This window comes from Melopsittacus undulatus, chromosome 9 (genome assembly GCF_012275295.1).
Source record: "Melopsittacus undulatus isolate bMelUnd1 chromosome 9, bMelUnd1.mat.Z, whole genome shotgun sequence".
NCBI classification, from domain to species: domain Eukaryota; kingdom Metazoa; phylum Chordata; class Aves; order Psittaciformes; family Psittaculidae; genus Melopsittacus; species Melopsittacus undulatus.
In genome coordinates, this window is record NC_047535.1 from 13,502,515 (window position 1) to 13,515,837 (window position 13,323).

General features: G+C 59.5%; 1 protein-coding gene across 1 annotated transcript; it reads left to right on the forward strand.

Annotated features, from left to right (window-relative positions):
* The first annotated feature begins 11,641 nt into the window (after positions 1-11,641).
* On the forward strand, positions 11,642-13,320 carry COMMD4 (COMM domain containing 4). Its single transcript, XM_031046011.2, has 8 exons — positions 11,642-11,729; positions 11,804-11,875; positions 11,967-12,032; positions 12,353-12,392; positions 12,487-12,606; positions 12,678-12,758; positions 12,968-13,144; positions 13,221-13,320. The coding sequence occupies exons 1-8, from the start codon at positions 11,727-11,729 to the stop codon at positions 13,259-13,261; spliced, it is 600 nt and encodes a 199-aa protein (XP_030901871.1). The 5' UTR covers positions 11,642-11,726; the 3' UTR covers positions 13,262-13,320.
* Positions 13,321-13,323: the final 3 nt, after the last annotated feature.

The window sequence follows — 13,323 nt, forward strand, 5'->3', positions numbered from 1 at the left end:
ACGTGCCAAGGGCTTAATGAGGAGCAGAGAGAAGCTGGGACCCCTCCAGAGGGAAAGAGCGTCACCTGGGGCAGTGCAAATGAGCTTGGGTGTGAACTGGGAGCAGCTGGAATGGAGCCACAATCAGGCCTGGGCAATGGGATAAAAGCACCGGGCTGAAGGGGAGGCTTGGTGCTCTCTTTCCCTTTGGTGTTAGCAGGTAAGGGGTGTTGCTGGGGTGGAGGATCCTGCTGTTCCTGGTGAGGTTATCAGGGATGTGGTGGGTGTTTGGGGCAGGGAATGGGGTAATGGCTGAGCCCAAGGCTGGTTACAGCCCTGCCTTGCACCAGGAGCCTTCCTGGGTGATGCTGAGCCTTAGCACAAACCTTCCCGAGCTGGGGAAGCTGCTCAGTGCTGCTGGAGACCAGGGAGGTGTTTGGTGAGGGGCTCTGGTGGGGGGGTTGCTTTGGGTGTGGGAGTGTCACTGGTTGGGGGCAGCTTGGAGGGACCCAGCTTAAAGCCCCTCCTGTGTCTCTCCACAGCTGGGCTCTCCCTATGGCCTCTCCTGAGCTGAGCAGAGGGGTAGGACCCCCAGACCCCATGGACACTGCTGCCCTGCAGCCAAAACCCATGCCCTGTGCTGAGAGTGAAGGGGCTGGGGCTCCTGCTGCCCATGTGGCTGCTGCTGCGGGTGGGCTGCGGTGCAAAGCCCTCCTGGTGCTGGGCATCTGCCTGTCTGCCACTGCCCTCCCCTATGGCCTGGCATTTCTGGCTGCCCTGCCAGGCTCCCTGGCACCGTCCCATGCTTGGCCTGACTTGTCAGGCTCCCAGAGAGAGACCGGTGGTGATCTGACGGCAACACATGGGGACCTGCGTGAGGAGCCAGCGATGCAGCAGCATGAGAGGGTGCTGATGGGTTCGGTGGGCACCCCAGCAGTCAAAGGAGATGTGACCCATGGTGTGGATGCTGAGGGATGGAGCGTGACCCATGGTGTGGATGCTGAGGGATGGAGCGTGACCCATGGTGTGGATGTTGAGGGATGGAGCGTGACCCATGGTGTGGATGCTGAGGGATGGAGCGTGACCCATGGTGTGGATGCTGAGGGATTGAGCCAGGGGACACCAACTGCTCAGACCTCACTGCTGGGGCATCCTGGACCCAGGGACCAGGAAGGGCTCATATTGGGCACAGCAGTGGCTGTGACACCATCCCCTGCGCAGTGGCTTGGTACAGGGGTGCCTGATACCTCTGCTGAGCTCTTCCAGCCCCTGGGTGAGCCCAGCCCTGGCTCCTGGCATGGCACAGCTTCAGGAAGTCCCCATGGCACAGAACCAGGCTCACAGGATGCAGTGACCTCTGACAATGGTGCTGGGCAGGCTGTGGGCACAGCAGAGCCCTGGTACCCTGAGGGGAGCCCTGAGGGCAGCACAGGATCAGCGTGGACCATGACAGGAATCCCATCCCAGAGCCACGGACTGATGGAGGAGCACAGAGGGGACTGGACACCAGCCCTTGGGGCATCCCCTGGCCCTTGGACCATGCCCCACAGAGCAGATCTGAGCCTGGCTGTGAGCTCTGAGCCTGCAGCTGTGGTCACAGCCAGCACCTTGCCTGCCTGGGCTCCCAGCAGTGTGCCTGCAGCTCCTCAGTCTGCAGCCAGCAGAGCTTCTATTGCTGGAGCCACAGTGGGGAGCTGCAATGGGCAGAAGGGAGCGGTGAGGCCAAGCCCTGAGCATGGTATGGGTGAGCACCACACGGCTGCTCCTCCCCTGGCCTGGCTGCCCTCAGCTCCGGCGACAGGAGGGATGTCCGTCTCCAGCATCACTCATCCTGGCACTGAGTGGGTCCCCTCTGCTGTGACGCCTGAGGTGCTCTGGGACACGCAGCCTGCTGGCACCTTCCTGCATGGAGGAGCTGCTCTGCTGCCAGACACCGTGGCCAAGGTCGCAGGAAACGGGTCTGTGTTTCTGGGCACGGTCCTGGCGTCCCTTCCTGGTGCTGCACGGGCTCCTGGGGTCACCCACCCACGAGTGCTGGCTCCTTCCCTTCCTACATCAGAGTCTGCGGGACCTGCTAGCACCTTGGGGAAAGTGAGTGACCCATCTGCACCCCCTGCACAGCAGCCCACAGCACACACCAAAGCCCAACCCTCCCCAGCCTGGACCAGGGCTCCCGGTGCTGTGAGTCCCTCTGTGACTGGGGTGAGCACAGCACCAGCCCCTGATGCCACTGCAGAGCCTGGAGTGACCAAAGTACCCCCCAAGGACAGAGCTGCTGTGGTGGCCTCCCCCTCCCCAGCTGCCCAGGGGCCATCTCTGCATCCAGATCCCTTCCTCACAACAGCATCTGCGGATGGACCCTCTGCAGGGCAGCACCATGAGGCCACGATGGGGGCAGAGATGAGTGCTCTGCCTGGGGCGGTGGCAGGAGCTGGGCCCAGTGAACCCAGCACAGCATCAGTGGGACCTGCTGCTGCCCCAGAGCCCTCCAGTGCCAGCCCAGGCTCCAAGCTGCCCACTCTGGAGCATGGCTCTGATGCTGTGTGCCATGCTGGCACCACATTCCCGTCCTCATCCTACCTGCTGGCTTCCACCAGAGCTGTGCATGCAACCAGCTGCCAGCCCATGCCTTGTGATGCTCAGCCTGTGTCCAGGCACTCTGTCACCTCCCAGCAATCCTCCACAGCCACAGAGCATCTCCCTGCATATGAGATGATGCTCACAGGCAAACCTGGCTCCCCAGCTCCATCCCATCCCTCTTCTGCTCATGTGCTGCCCTTGCAGTTCCGGCTCTTGGGCATCACTTACACAGAGGCTCTGAGCAGCAACGCTTCAGAGAGCTACAGGCGGCTGGAGGAGGAAGTGATGCTGATGGTGAGTGCAGGAGTTGGCTGGTGGGGATGCTGGTACTTTGGGGTGCAGCTGAGGAGCTACTGCTGTGGTGAGGAGCCTGAGGGCTCTCTTCACCGTGGAGACAAGTAAATCCCAGCACTGGAGCTGGATGGGGCTCCTGGTTTGAGGTGGGACTTGGGCAGACATCAGGGCTGGTGTACACTGGTGGTGCTGGGATGTCCCCTCCTGGCTGCTGTCTCTATGCTGATGGAGCCCTGGCTATGCCAGCTCAGCCAGGACCATCCCCAGAGACCTGGAATACCCCTTCCCATGGGGAGCTTGCAGAAGCTGCCCAATTAATGCGTGCTTCTCTCTTCCAGCTAAACCAGACACTGTCCATCTATGAGAACTTCCTGCGGGCAGAAGTCCTTGAGTTTATGTGAGTGGCAACGTGGAGGGGGGTGTCAGGGGGGTGGCTTTGGCTTGGAGGGAAGGGTTTGCCCACTGAAATGCTCTTGTGAGGGGCTGCACTCCGTCCACGGGGTCATCATCCCAGGGGATCCCTGCCTGGAAGTGGCTGAAGCTCCACCTGGGTCCTGACTTTGGGGGGTGTTAATGTGGGGATGGGAGGCTCTGAGCTGCCCAATGCCTGCTCTCCCTGCAGGAATGGCTCGGTGGTGGTGCGAGGGCAGGCTCTGTTCCGGGGGGATGCTCCTGCTCCCACCAGCTCCCACCTCATCCGCACCATGGCCACGGAGGCGAGCAGGGGAAGGAGCTCCTTCAGCTGGCGGTTGGAGCCCTGGTCTGTCCGGTCTGGAGGTAAGAAATGGAGACCTTCTCAGCACAGAGCTGCTGCTCTCAGCATCCTCCCTGTACCTCTATCAAAGCCAGAACCTGCCCAGTCTGCACTTAAGTGAAGGTGAAGCTTGAATATCCCAACCCATGCAGAGCTCTGTAGTGTTAAGCCTGCTGGAGGCAACATCTGCAGCAGTTGGACCTGTGGGGCCCAGCGTTTCTGCTAAAACCTGTGGCTTCCCCTCCTCAACCTGCTTCTCCTGTCCTCCCAAGCCCTTCCCACCACTAAAGCCACCCGTTCTCACCCAGGATGAGGTACCTCATCCCGCACTGCTGGCCTCTGCTTTCAGTGCAGAGGATGATCAACACTGATGATAGGTCCAAGGATGGTGAAGGAGCAGGGATGAGTGTAACTGTCTGAACTCTTCTAGGGTTCAGCCTGGAGAACCTGGCCCCAGAGAAGCTGTCCATCTCCTTCACTGTCCTCCAGCCTGACTGGAGCAGGACAGACCCCCTGGGGGGGCTGATCAGCAAGGTATGGTGAGCCCTGGGGGCTTTGCCCAAAGATGATGCTGGGAGGATGGGCCCATGCTGGCTGCTGCCTGCACCATGGGACAGTGCATCCTAAAGCAGGGGCAGGGTGTGAGTTGTTTCCTCTTCATCCAGGTGACTGAGTCTCTTGGTGCCCTTCATCATGTGAGGAACTTCACTGTCACCCAGCTCAGGTATGGGGCACAACTGCCCAAAGCTCTTCATTTAATGCCCTTCACTGCTCTTTGTGCCCTCTGTGCCATTAGCCATGCTGCAAGGGTGGGAAGGATGAGCTCTGCTGCACTAGGGAGCTCAGGAGGGTGATGTGGGGCTGGTGGCAGTACCCTGAGCCTCTTCCTCGGGCTGAGGAGCCCTGAAAGCAGAGCAGGACCAGCCAGGGTGTGCTTGGGGAGCCCGTTCCCCCTCCCTGCCTTGCTTAGAGCCTTTCCTCCCCTAGAGCCCACAGTGGGCACCTGGAGCTCACTGGAGACGTTTACCTTGACACCATCGTCCATGCGGATGTTCCGGAGTCTCTGCAAGCCCTGACAGCTCTGAGAGCCTACTCTGTGGACCTGACCTCGCTCTCGCTGGAGGGTGAGGACAGCCCCTGTGTGCCGGTGGGGCTCATGCCGGCTCTGCTCACCCACCAGCCCTGCCTTGCCTCCCCAGGAGCCAGGTTGCCCCTCCAGCTGTACCCGCTCTCCCTCCTCGTCACCAACAGACCTTTCAGCAAGGACCTTCTGGATCCACTCTCTGCAGAGCACCAGGAGCTCAGCACAGGCATTGCGGATGCGGTAGGAAAGGCTGGTGGGAGCGGACCAGGGTCCTTCAGGGTGCTGGGGACCACGGGAGCAGGAGGGGCTGCTTCAGGGTTGTATGAACCAGGTCCACATCTCCAGTGCTGTGCTGATGCCTACTGAAGGTGGGCACTGAGGCTTCACTGACAGGGTGCTGGCACCTCTGCTGATGGTGCTTCAAGCCACCACGCTACATCAGGTGCTGCAGGACTGCAGCTGCCCTGTGCTCCTGCTGTTGTGACTGACCCACAAAATCCCATTAGAAAGGATCTCAAGGATCATCTGGTCCAACCTTTCTAAGCAAAGCATGACCCAAACCAGATGTCCCAGCACCTTGTCCAGTGCTGAGCGTCCTCCCCTTCCCTGAGGAGGTGGAAGCAGGCGTCTGGCTGGGGGAAAGCTCTCAGAGGCTGGTGTGGAGCTGAGTCCAAACCTCTCTTCCAGGTGGCACGAGCCCTAAAGGACCACAGGAGCTTCCTGCAAGTGCTGATAAGAGAATTCCTGTGAGTGGGAGCAGAGGCTCTGCTGGGGCAGGGCTGGGGAGCTGTTGGTCATGGCTGTTGGGTGTTATCTCTGCCACACGAGGGCCTGCAGCAGCACCCTCAGGGGTGTCCCTGCCATCCCAAAGAGCAGATCTGGACCCAGTGCCTCCTGAGCAGCACTTAGTGTGTGGTGTGGGGGGGTCATGGTGGGACTGGCGACTGCTGGAGCTCTTCCCACCTCACCCTACAGGCCCGGCTCCTTGATCTGCCATGGGGACTTGATCTTCCAGCACCCGGCTCCAACCAGCTTGGAGGTGTTGGAGGCGCTTGTGCTCTCAGTTGGGTCAAACAAGGCTTTGTCTGGCTCAGACTTCCAGGTGGATCCATATTCCCTTGCTGTGGGAGGTAAGCATCCCTTTGGGGCATGGGTAGCGAAGCCTGTGGTTCCATGCAGGTAGATCCATAACCGGCTGGATCCAGGTCCTTTGGGCAAGGGGAGGGTGACACCTCCTGGCTGGTGAAGTGCACAGCTTGCAAGGGCTGATGTGAAAGGGCCATTCTGGCAGCACCAGCCCTCATCCCTGTCTCCAATGTGCCGTGTGCTGCAGGCTGGCAGAGCACAGGAGGGAAGGGTCACCTCCTGCAGGGTGTCACATGGATGTCATTGCCCCGTGTCCTGTGCTAACCTGGTATTCCACCCACTGATCCCAACCCCTTGTGTTCTGCTCCAGAGGACATCCTGGAGCCGCCCCTGCCTGAGCCGGGCTTCCCGGAGTATGGTGTGGCCATCATGGTGGTGTGTGGCCTCGTCATCATCACTGTTCCTGTCATCTTGCTGCTGGTAAGGGCCCTGTCTCTCTGTGTTGGGGGGGGGGGCAGGATGAAGCTGGGGTGAAACAGTGCTGGTCTCTGAGCAGAGGGACCACTGCGGAGTCAAACGTGGCTGCAGCCCCTGTGCTCTCCTCCCCAGTGCTTGAGGAGCAAGAGGCTGAGCTGGTGGCGGGTGGCACCCCTCTGGGACAGAAGAGACCCTGAAGCAGGGATCCAGACCCTGGAAATGGATAACCAAGGCTTCTGGGCATCCTCTGAGCAGGTAAGTGACTTCTAGGCCCTTGAATTGAGCTCCTGTGCTGCAGAGCTGGAGCCTTGAGGTGCAGCTGATGTTAGGGCAGGTCCCTGATGTACCTGAGAGCTGGAGGCAGCTCTGTGGGAATGGAGGCCTCCCCTCTGCCCTTGGTGGAACAGCTTCTCCCCCTCTCCCCACAGGGTGCTGGGGATGCTCAGCCACACTGGCACAGTTCCTCTGCCTGAGGAAAGGCAGCTGATGGGGGAGCCTGAGGAGCAGCGCCGGGGGGAGAGATGCCAAGAAGTTGCCCTGCTCCCTGATGGATGCAGGCTCAGTGGATGGAGGAAGAAATCTGTATGATGGACTTTATTAAACTGTTTATAAAATGTCAAAGCCAATGGTGCAGGGGCTCTGCTTCTGGGCTGGGATTGCTGTGGCCTCTGCCTCACCAGGCCCTAGTGATGGGGGTTAAAGGGGTGAGGAAATGCTTCCCTCGTGGGGCTGGGGGAAGGGTGCTGGGTGCTGCCTGTCCCCCCCAGCAGGCTCAGCACCCACAGCTGGAGGCTGTCGGTAATGGCAAGGAGAAGCACTGGGGTTTTGTCACCCAAAAGCGTGCTGTTCCCAGCCTCTGGAGGCAGGAATCAGCTCTACAGACAGATCCCTATTCCAGCTCCAGGAGATTCCAGGCCCAGTGCTGCAGCTCTGCTCCACAAGCTTTATTGCCAACCCCATGCTCAGCTCCTGTTCTGCCCCAGGTCACTTCCAGCCCTAAAGTGCAGGGTTTTATTCCAGCTCTGAGATTTCAGCTCATTCCCACAAGCTCTATGGCCAGCTCATCTCCTGCATGGTCTTGGCTCCAGACCACGGTTAGTATTTGGGCTCCAGCTCAGCCCCAGCCTCAACTACTTTCAGCATATTCCCATAAGCTTTGTTTTCCAGCTCCAGCACTATCCTTCAAGCCTTGATTTGGCTCCAGGTCTCTATCAAAGGCCAGGCCCAGGAGATCCCAGTCTTCAATGCTTTTGTCTCATTCATATCAGCTTTATTTTCCAGCTCCAGATTCATCCCAGTCCAGCTCTGCCTGATCCCAGCTCAAGCTCAAGCCCCAGACAAGATGCCAGCCCTCAGTCATTCCACCTCCTTCCCACAAGCTTTAGTCCCCAGCCCCAGTACTTTCATTCCAGCCCTGGCTCCAGCATCTCCAGTGAAGCCCAGCTCCAGGAGATCCCAGCTCCAACCCAGTGCCTCTAGTTCAGCTCAGCCCTATGGCATTGAGACAGAGCCAGTCCTGTGCTCAGTGTTTCAGCTCATTTCCACAAGCTTTATTTTCCAGCTCCAGGAGATTCATTCCAACCCAGCTCTGCCTTATCCCAGTTCAAGTCCCAGCCAAGGTGCCATTTCACCTTATTCCCGCAAGGTTTATTCTCCAGGTCCAGCAGTCTTATTGCAGCCTTGGTTCTGTGACTTATGAGATCTGGCTCCAGGTCTGGTTTAAAGCCTACTCCCCTCTATCTCAGGCCTCAGTGATTTTAGGTCATTACCACAAGCTTTATTGCCTACACCATACTCAGTGACTGAGCACCAGCTCTGCTCAAGGTCAGTCCCAGCTCTACTGGATCTAATTTATCCCAAGCCATTATCCCATCTCTAGCTCCGCGGGTATCTCTGTTCCCGGCAGCGCTGGGCTTCTAGCATGGTCACAAAATTGTGCCCTGGTGCTAGGCCTCAGCCTGGTCTGCCTCCTCGGGCCTGCCCCTCACCCCGGCCGGTCCCTGGTCCCGCGGCCCAGCCCGAGCTCTGCCACCACGCTCAGGCCTAGCTCGGGGCTGACACGGTCACCAGGCACCGCCAGCCCCGCATTGGGTGTGCACAGCTGACAGCCCCCAGCCTGACGGGGAGTGTCAGGGATAACAGCCCAAGCCAGGGAGTGGCCTTGCCCACCTCAGCACCCAGTCTTTTCCGTACACATCGCGTACACACCACAGCTCAACAGCAATAGCTTTATTATTGACCCTGCCCGCCCCGCAATACCGAACCCCCCTGAACCGCCACCGCCTCACGGCACTGAGCACCGGCCAGGCTGCACTCAGGGGGCTGAGGCAGAGGTCCCACTGCCCCACTCCCTGCACCCCGCCCTGCTCACCTGCACGCCTCTGCCTCCTGCCCCTCCTGACCCCCGCTCCACCTTTGCACTGCCGCCCCTCAATGCTCGCCTTTTATAGCCTCTGCCAGCCCTGCCCAGCCAATCACTCCCCGTCCCTTCCCCCTTCTCCTGTTTTCTCTCCACCCATCCAGCCCCGCCCACTTCAAAACCACCTGTCCCTGCTCCAATCCAGGCCCGCCCCTTCAATCCGGCTCCGCCCCCTCTAGGTTTCTCCCAATCCCGGCCCGCCCCTTCAATCCGGCTCCGCCCCCCTCCATGTTTCTCCCAATCCCGGCCCGCCCCTTCAATCCGGCTCCGCCCCCTCTAGGTTTCTCCCAATCCCGGCCCTCCTCTTGTCTCCGGCACTTCCCGGGTCTGGGGGTCTCCTCTCTGCGGAGCTCCCGCTCGTCCTCCCAGGAGCTCAGCACCCACTGTGGGTCCTGCTCGACGGGACCCCTGCGGCTGCGCGGATGGGAGTGGGGGAGCTGGATTGAAGGGGCGGGCTGGGATTGGGAGAAACCTAGAGGGGGCGGAGCCTGATTGAAGGGGCGGGCTAGGATTGGTCGGAGCGGGGATGTGAGGGTCTGAAGCGGGCGGGGAGGGATGGGCGGAGAGAAGACTGGCGGGAAGAGGCGGGGTGTGATTGGCTGGGCAGGGGAAGGCGGGGCGGGGCGGAGGCTATAGAAGGCGAGTGCTGACAGGCCGCCAGGGCCGCCTCGTTCCGCGGCTGGTGTGCAGGGCTGCAGGGAAGCGGCTCGGGGGCCGTCGGTTTGGGGTAGGGAGCGGGGTACCGGGAAAGCGTCAGTAATGAAGTTGTCGCTGTGGAGCTGTGTGTTGGACGGTGTGTACCCAGCGATCTGTGTGCTCAGGTGTACTCGTGCTCCGGCCGTCCCTCTGGGCCGGGCGCTGCCTGCGGGGCGGTGGTACCGGGGGCGGTTTCAGCGCCGAGTGGGACTTGAGGGCGGTGCCGGAGGGGTGCTGGGAACTCAGCCGTAGCACCGGGGCCGGTCGGGGTAAGGGGTGGGCCCAGGCACGGCAACCCCAGCTGAGGTGCAGCGTTAGGGTTCTGGTTTCCCTCCTCGCCCAAAGCCCAGCGTTGTGGGGCCGGGTGGAGGCAGCCGTGGGGCTGGAGCCAGGATAACGGCTCGGGATGAACTGGGTGCAGTGGGGCTGGAGCTGACCTCAGCCAGAGCTAGCGCTGAATAACTGAGCATGGGGCTGGGAATAAAGCTTGTGGGAACGACCTGAAGTAACTTGGGGCTAGGAACTCATCTGAGGCTGGAATACAGAGCCGGAGATAAAACATGACAGAGCTGGGCTGGAATGAAACCGCTGCAGCTAGAAAATAAAGCTTGTGGGAAGGAGCTGAAACCTCGCAGGGCTGGGATCTTGGCTGGAGCTGGAACAGAGAAACAGGTTCCTGCCCCGGTGCTGATGTTCCCAGCTTTGAGGACGTGGCCGGTTTTCCCTCAGGAAGGGGGTCCCGTGGGCGGCAGCTCAGAGGGAAGTGCAGTTGGAGCCGCTCTCCCCTTGGAGAGGAGCGGGGAGCTCAGCATAGCCCCGGAGCATCCCTCCCGTGGGCCCAGCACCCCCAGAGCAGCTTGCGGCCAGCTCTGCCCCGTGCCTGCTGGGGAAACCCACAGCACTGGCTGACCTGTGACTAGAGAAGAACTGAAACTGCTCCTGGCAGCGACTGTCTTAGAGCTGCTTCCTGCCTCCAGAGGCTGGGAACAGCACGCTTTTGGGTGGCAAAACCCCAATGCTTCTCCTTGCCATTACCGACAGCCCCCAGCTGTGGGTGCTGAGCCTGCTGGGTTGACCGGCAGCACCCAGCACCCAATTCCCTCACCTCAGCCCCACCAGGGAAGCATTTCCTCACCCTCTTAAACCACAGTACCCTGTGGGGAAGGGTCTGTGTGAAATACTAATTCACTTCTCTAAACAAGATAACAAGGTTTTATTAAGGGACAAAGTCAATAAAGCAAAAGCAAACAGCGCTGGGTGCGTGACCGTAGCCAGAGGCACAAATCGTTAGTATCTGTTACAGGTTTATATACTTTCACAATTCCATTAGTCACATACATATTCATAATCCCTGCATATAGGCAGGGAACATTATAATTAAGTCTAGTAATTTATTATCATAAGTCTCCTCCTCTTGGTGTCTGTGCACTGCTCTTCAATAATTGTGGGCAGGGGTCTTGAGGATGAAGTAAGCAGTCTTCCTCATGTGAGTAGGGGTCTTCAAGATGAAGTAAGCAGTCTTCCTCGCAGTGTGCTTTTCACCTTTGGCCCAGTTGGACGCCCCAGTAATCACACAACTCGCTACAACCAGCCCTATCTGTAATTATTCTGATAACTAACAAAGGTTTAAAACAGTGTGACCTTCCTGCAGGACGGGCAGACAAGGAGTATCCCAAGAGAGCAGATGGTTGGGAGGCTGTGTCTCTAGACTAACTGATAAGTACAAGGATGGTGTGAAATAACTCCTTCATGTTTAGTGGGGTCACTAAATCTTGTTATCTCACCACAGACTTACAACACAAACATTGTTCTTTAAAACTAAAGATACTTTAGAGGACCAGTGTGAAACAATTAACTCACATTTAGTGGGGCCACTAAATTCCACGGGCTAACAACATAAACATTGTTCTCTTTCTACAACCTAAGTTAAGCTAAAAAGTACTTTATATTTCACAGGCACTAGCTTTTCTTCTATCAAGCATGCAAGCCCCCCCCCCCCCCTTTCTTCTTTTTAACTTCACAGATTCTTCTACTATACGACTCCAGTTTGCTCATCTTACGTCTTTATTGAGCTTTGGTTTTGTTACTATAAACTTGTGTAGTTATATCCACATAACCACACCTATGATTTGCGACAGCCAATACATTTACGTGTTTATCACAGCCTGTACGATGCTGTGGGGCTACAGGGCCACCCTCGCCCAGCACCCTAACGCCCCTCACCCCGGCTCGGGGCGGCCGCTAGAGGCTCCTCCCGCAGCCTCGGGGCGGGGCGGGCAGAGCCGAGCTCGCTGCTTTCCCCCTCCGCGGGAGCGGTTCCGGGTCGCGGGGGCGGGATTCGCAGTGGTACCGGCGATATGGTGGGGATGGGGGCCGGGGGAGGTGTGGGGCCGGTGGGGCCTCGGCGGCCTCTGACTGCGCTTTCCTTCCATAGCGGTTCCGGTTCTGCGGGGACTTGGACTGCCCGGACTGGGTCCTGGCCGAGATCAGCACCCTGGCCAAAATCGTTAAGTGCCTGCTTCCCCCGGCCTCTGCCCGCTCCCGCCCCGCCGAGCCCGGTGCTCACCCCCCTTCTCCTTCCCTTCCTCCTCCCGTAGTCCTCGGTGAAGCTGAAGCTGATCTGTGCTCAAGTGCTGCGGGACCTGCTGGGCGGGAGCATGGAGGTGAGTGGTGAGGGGACACCGCTGGTCTGCTTGCTCCAAACGGCACCTCCGCGGCGGGTGCTGCCGGCCAGTGCTACCAGTACTGACTGGGGTCGTGACCAGTAATTCTGAGGTGAGGATAGCATATGGAATCGTATTGCTGAGGTACCCATCCATTCTAGTGGAAGGTGTCCCTGCCTGTGGCAGAGGTTGGAACTGGATGAGCTTTAAGGTCCTTTCCAACCAAACCAGTCTGTGATTTTATGATTGCTGGTGTTTGCTGCTGTGCCGTTTTGTGCCTGGTGCTCACTATGATGGCCTCACATGCTGCTTTCACACAGTATGAGAAGATCCTGAAGCTGACCTCAGATGCCAAGTTAGGTGAGTGCTGCTGCACTGGCTCCTACCGCAGCTCTATCCCTGGGGACGGGCAGTGATGTGGCTGGGGCTGCAGAGCTGACCCTTCCCCATGCAGAGTCAGGGGACGTGAAGGCCACCATCGCCGTCCTCGGCTTCATCCTCTCCAGTGCTGCCAAGCACGGTGTGGACAGTGAGTCCCTCTCCAGTGAGCTGCAGCAGCTGGGGCTGCCCAAAGGTAGGGGTGACTCTGGGGGTGTCACCGTGGTGGAGTCAGTGCCATTGGACAGTTTCATTGTGCCCTGGCAGAACACGCCAGCGGGCTGTGCCGGTCCTATGAGGAGAAGCAGAGCTCCCTCCAGGACAGCCTGAGGGCTGCCAGCCTGAGACGTGAGTGTGGCCGTGGTCTTGGAGGGATGTACTGGGTCTCGGGGGGGGTGGGGGGTGTCTTTGGTGCTGGGGGGGTTTGGGTCTCCAGTGGCATGGCTTGGGTCTCAGGGTGGGGTGTTGGGTCTCAGGGTGGGGTGTTTGGGATCGGGGATGGGCTGTTTGGGATCAGTGTGTGTGTGTGTCTGATGCTGCCCCATTGCCTGCCCTAGTGAGCCGGCTGGGCTCGGTGCGCTGGCGCGTGGATTACACCCTCAGCTCCAGCGAGCTGCAGGAGGTCCATGAGCCCCTCGTGCACTTGACGTTCACCGTGCAGGACGGGCATCGCGGGAGCACAGCGGCTGTGCCCATGACCGTGTCAGCCGACAAGTTCCGGGTGCTGCTGGCAGGTGAGGTGGCAGCAGGGGTGAGGGGGCACTGCGGGGCCAGAGCGGCTCCCCCACGGCCTGCTCCGTGTCTCCGCAGAGCTGAAGCAGGCGCAGGCGCTGATGAACACGCTGAGCTGAGCCGGCCGGGAGGTCCCGGTGCGCTCGGAGCCGGCTCCAATAAAGGTGTCGGTGGCAGATGT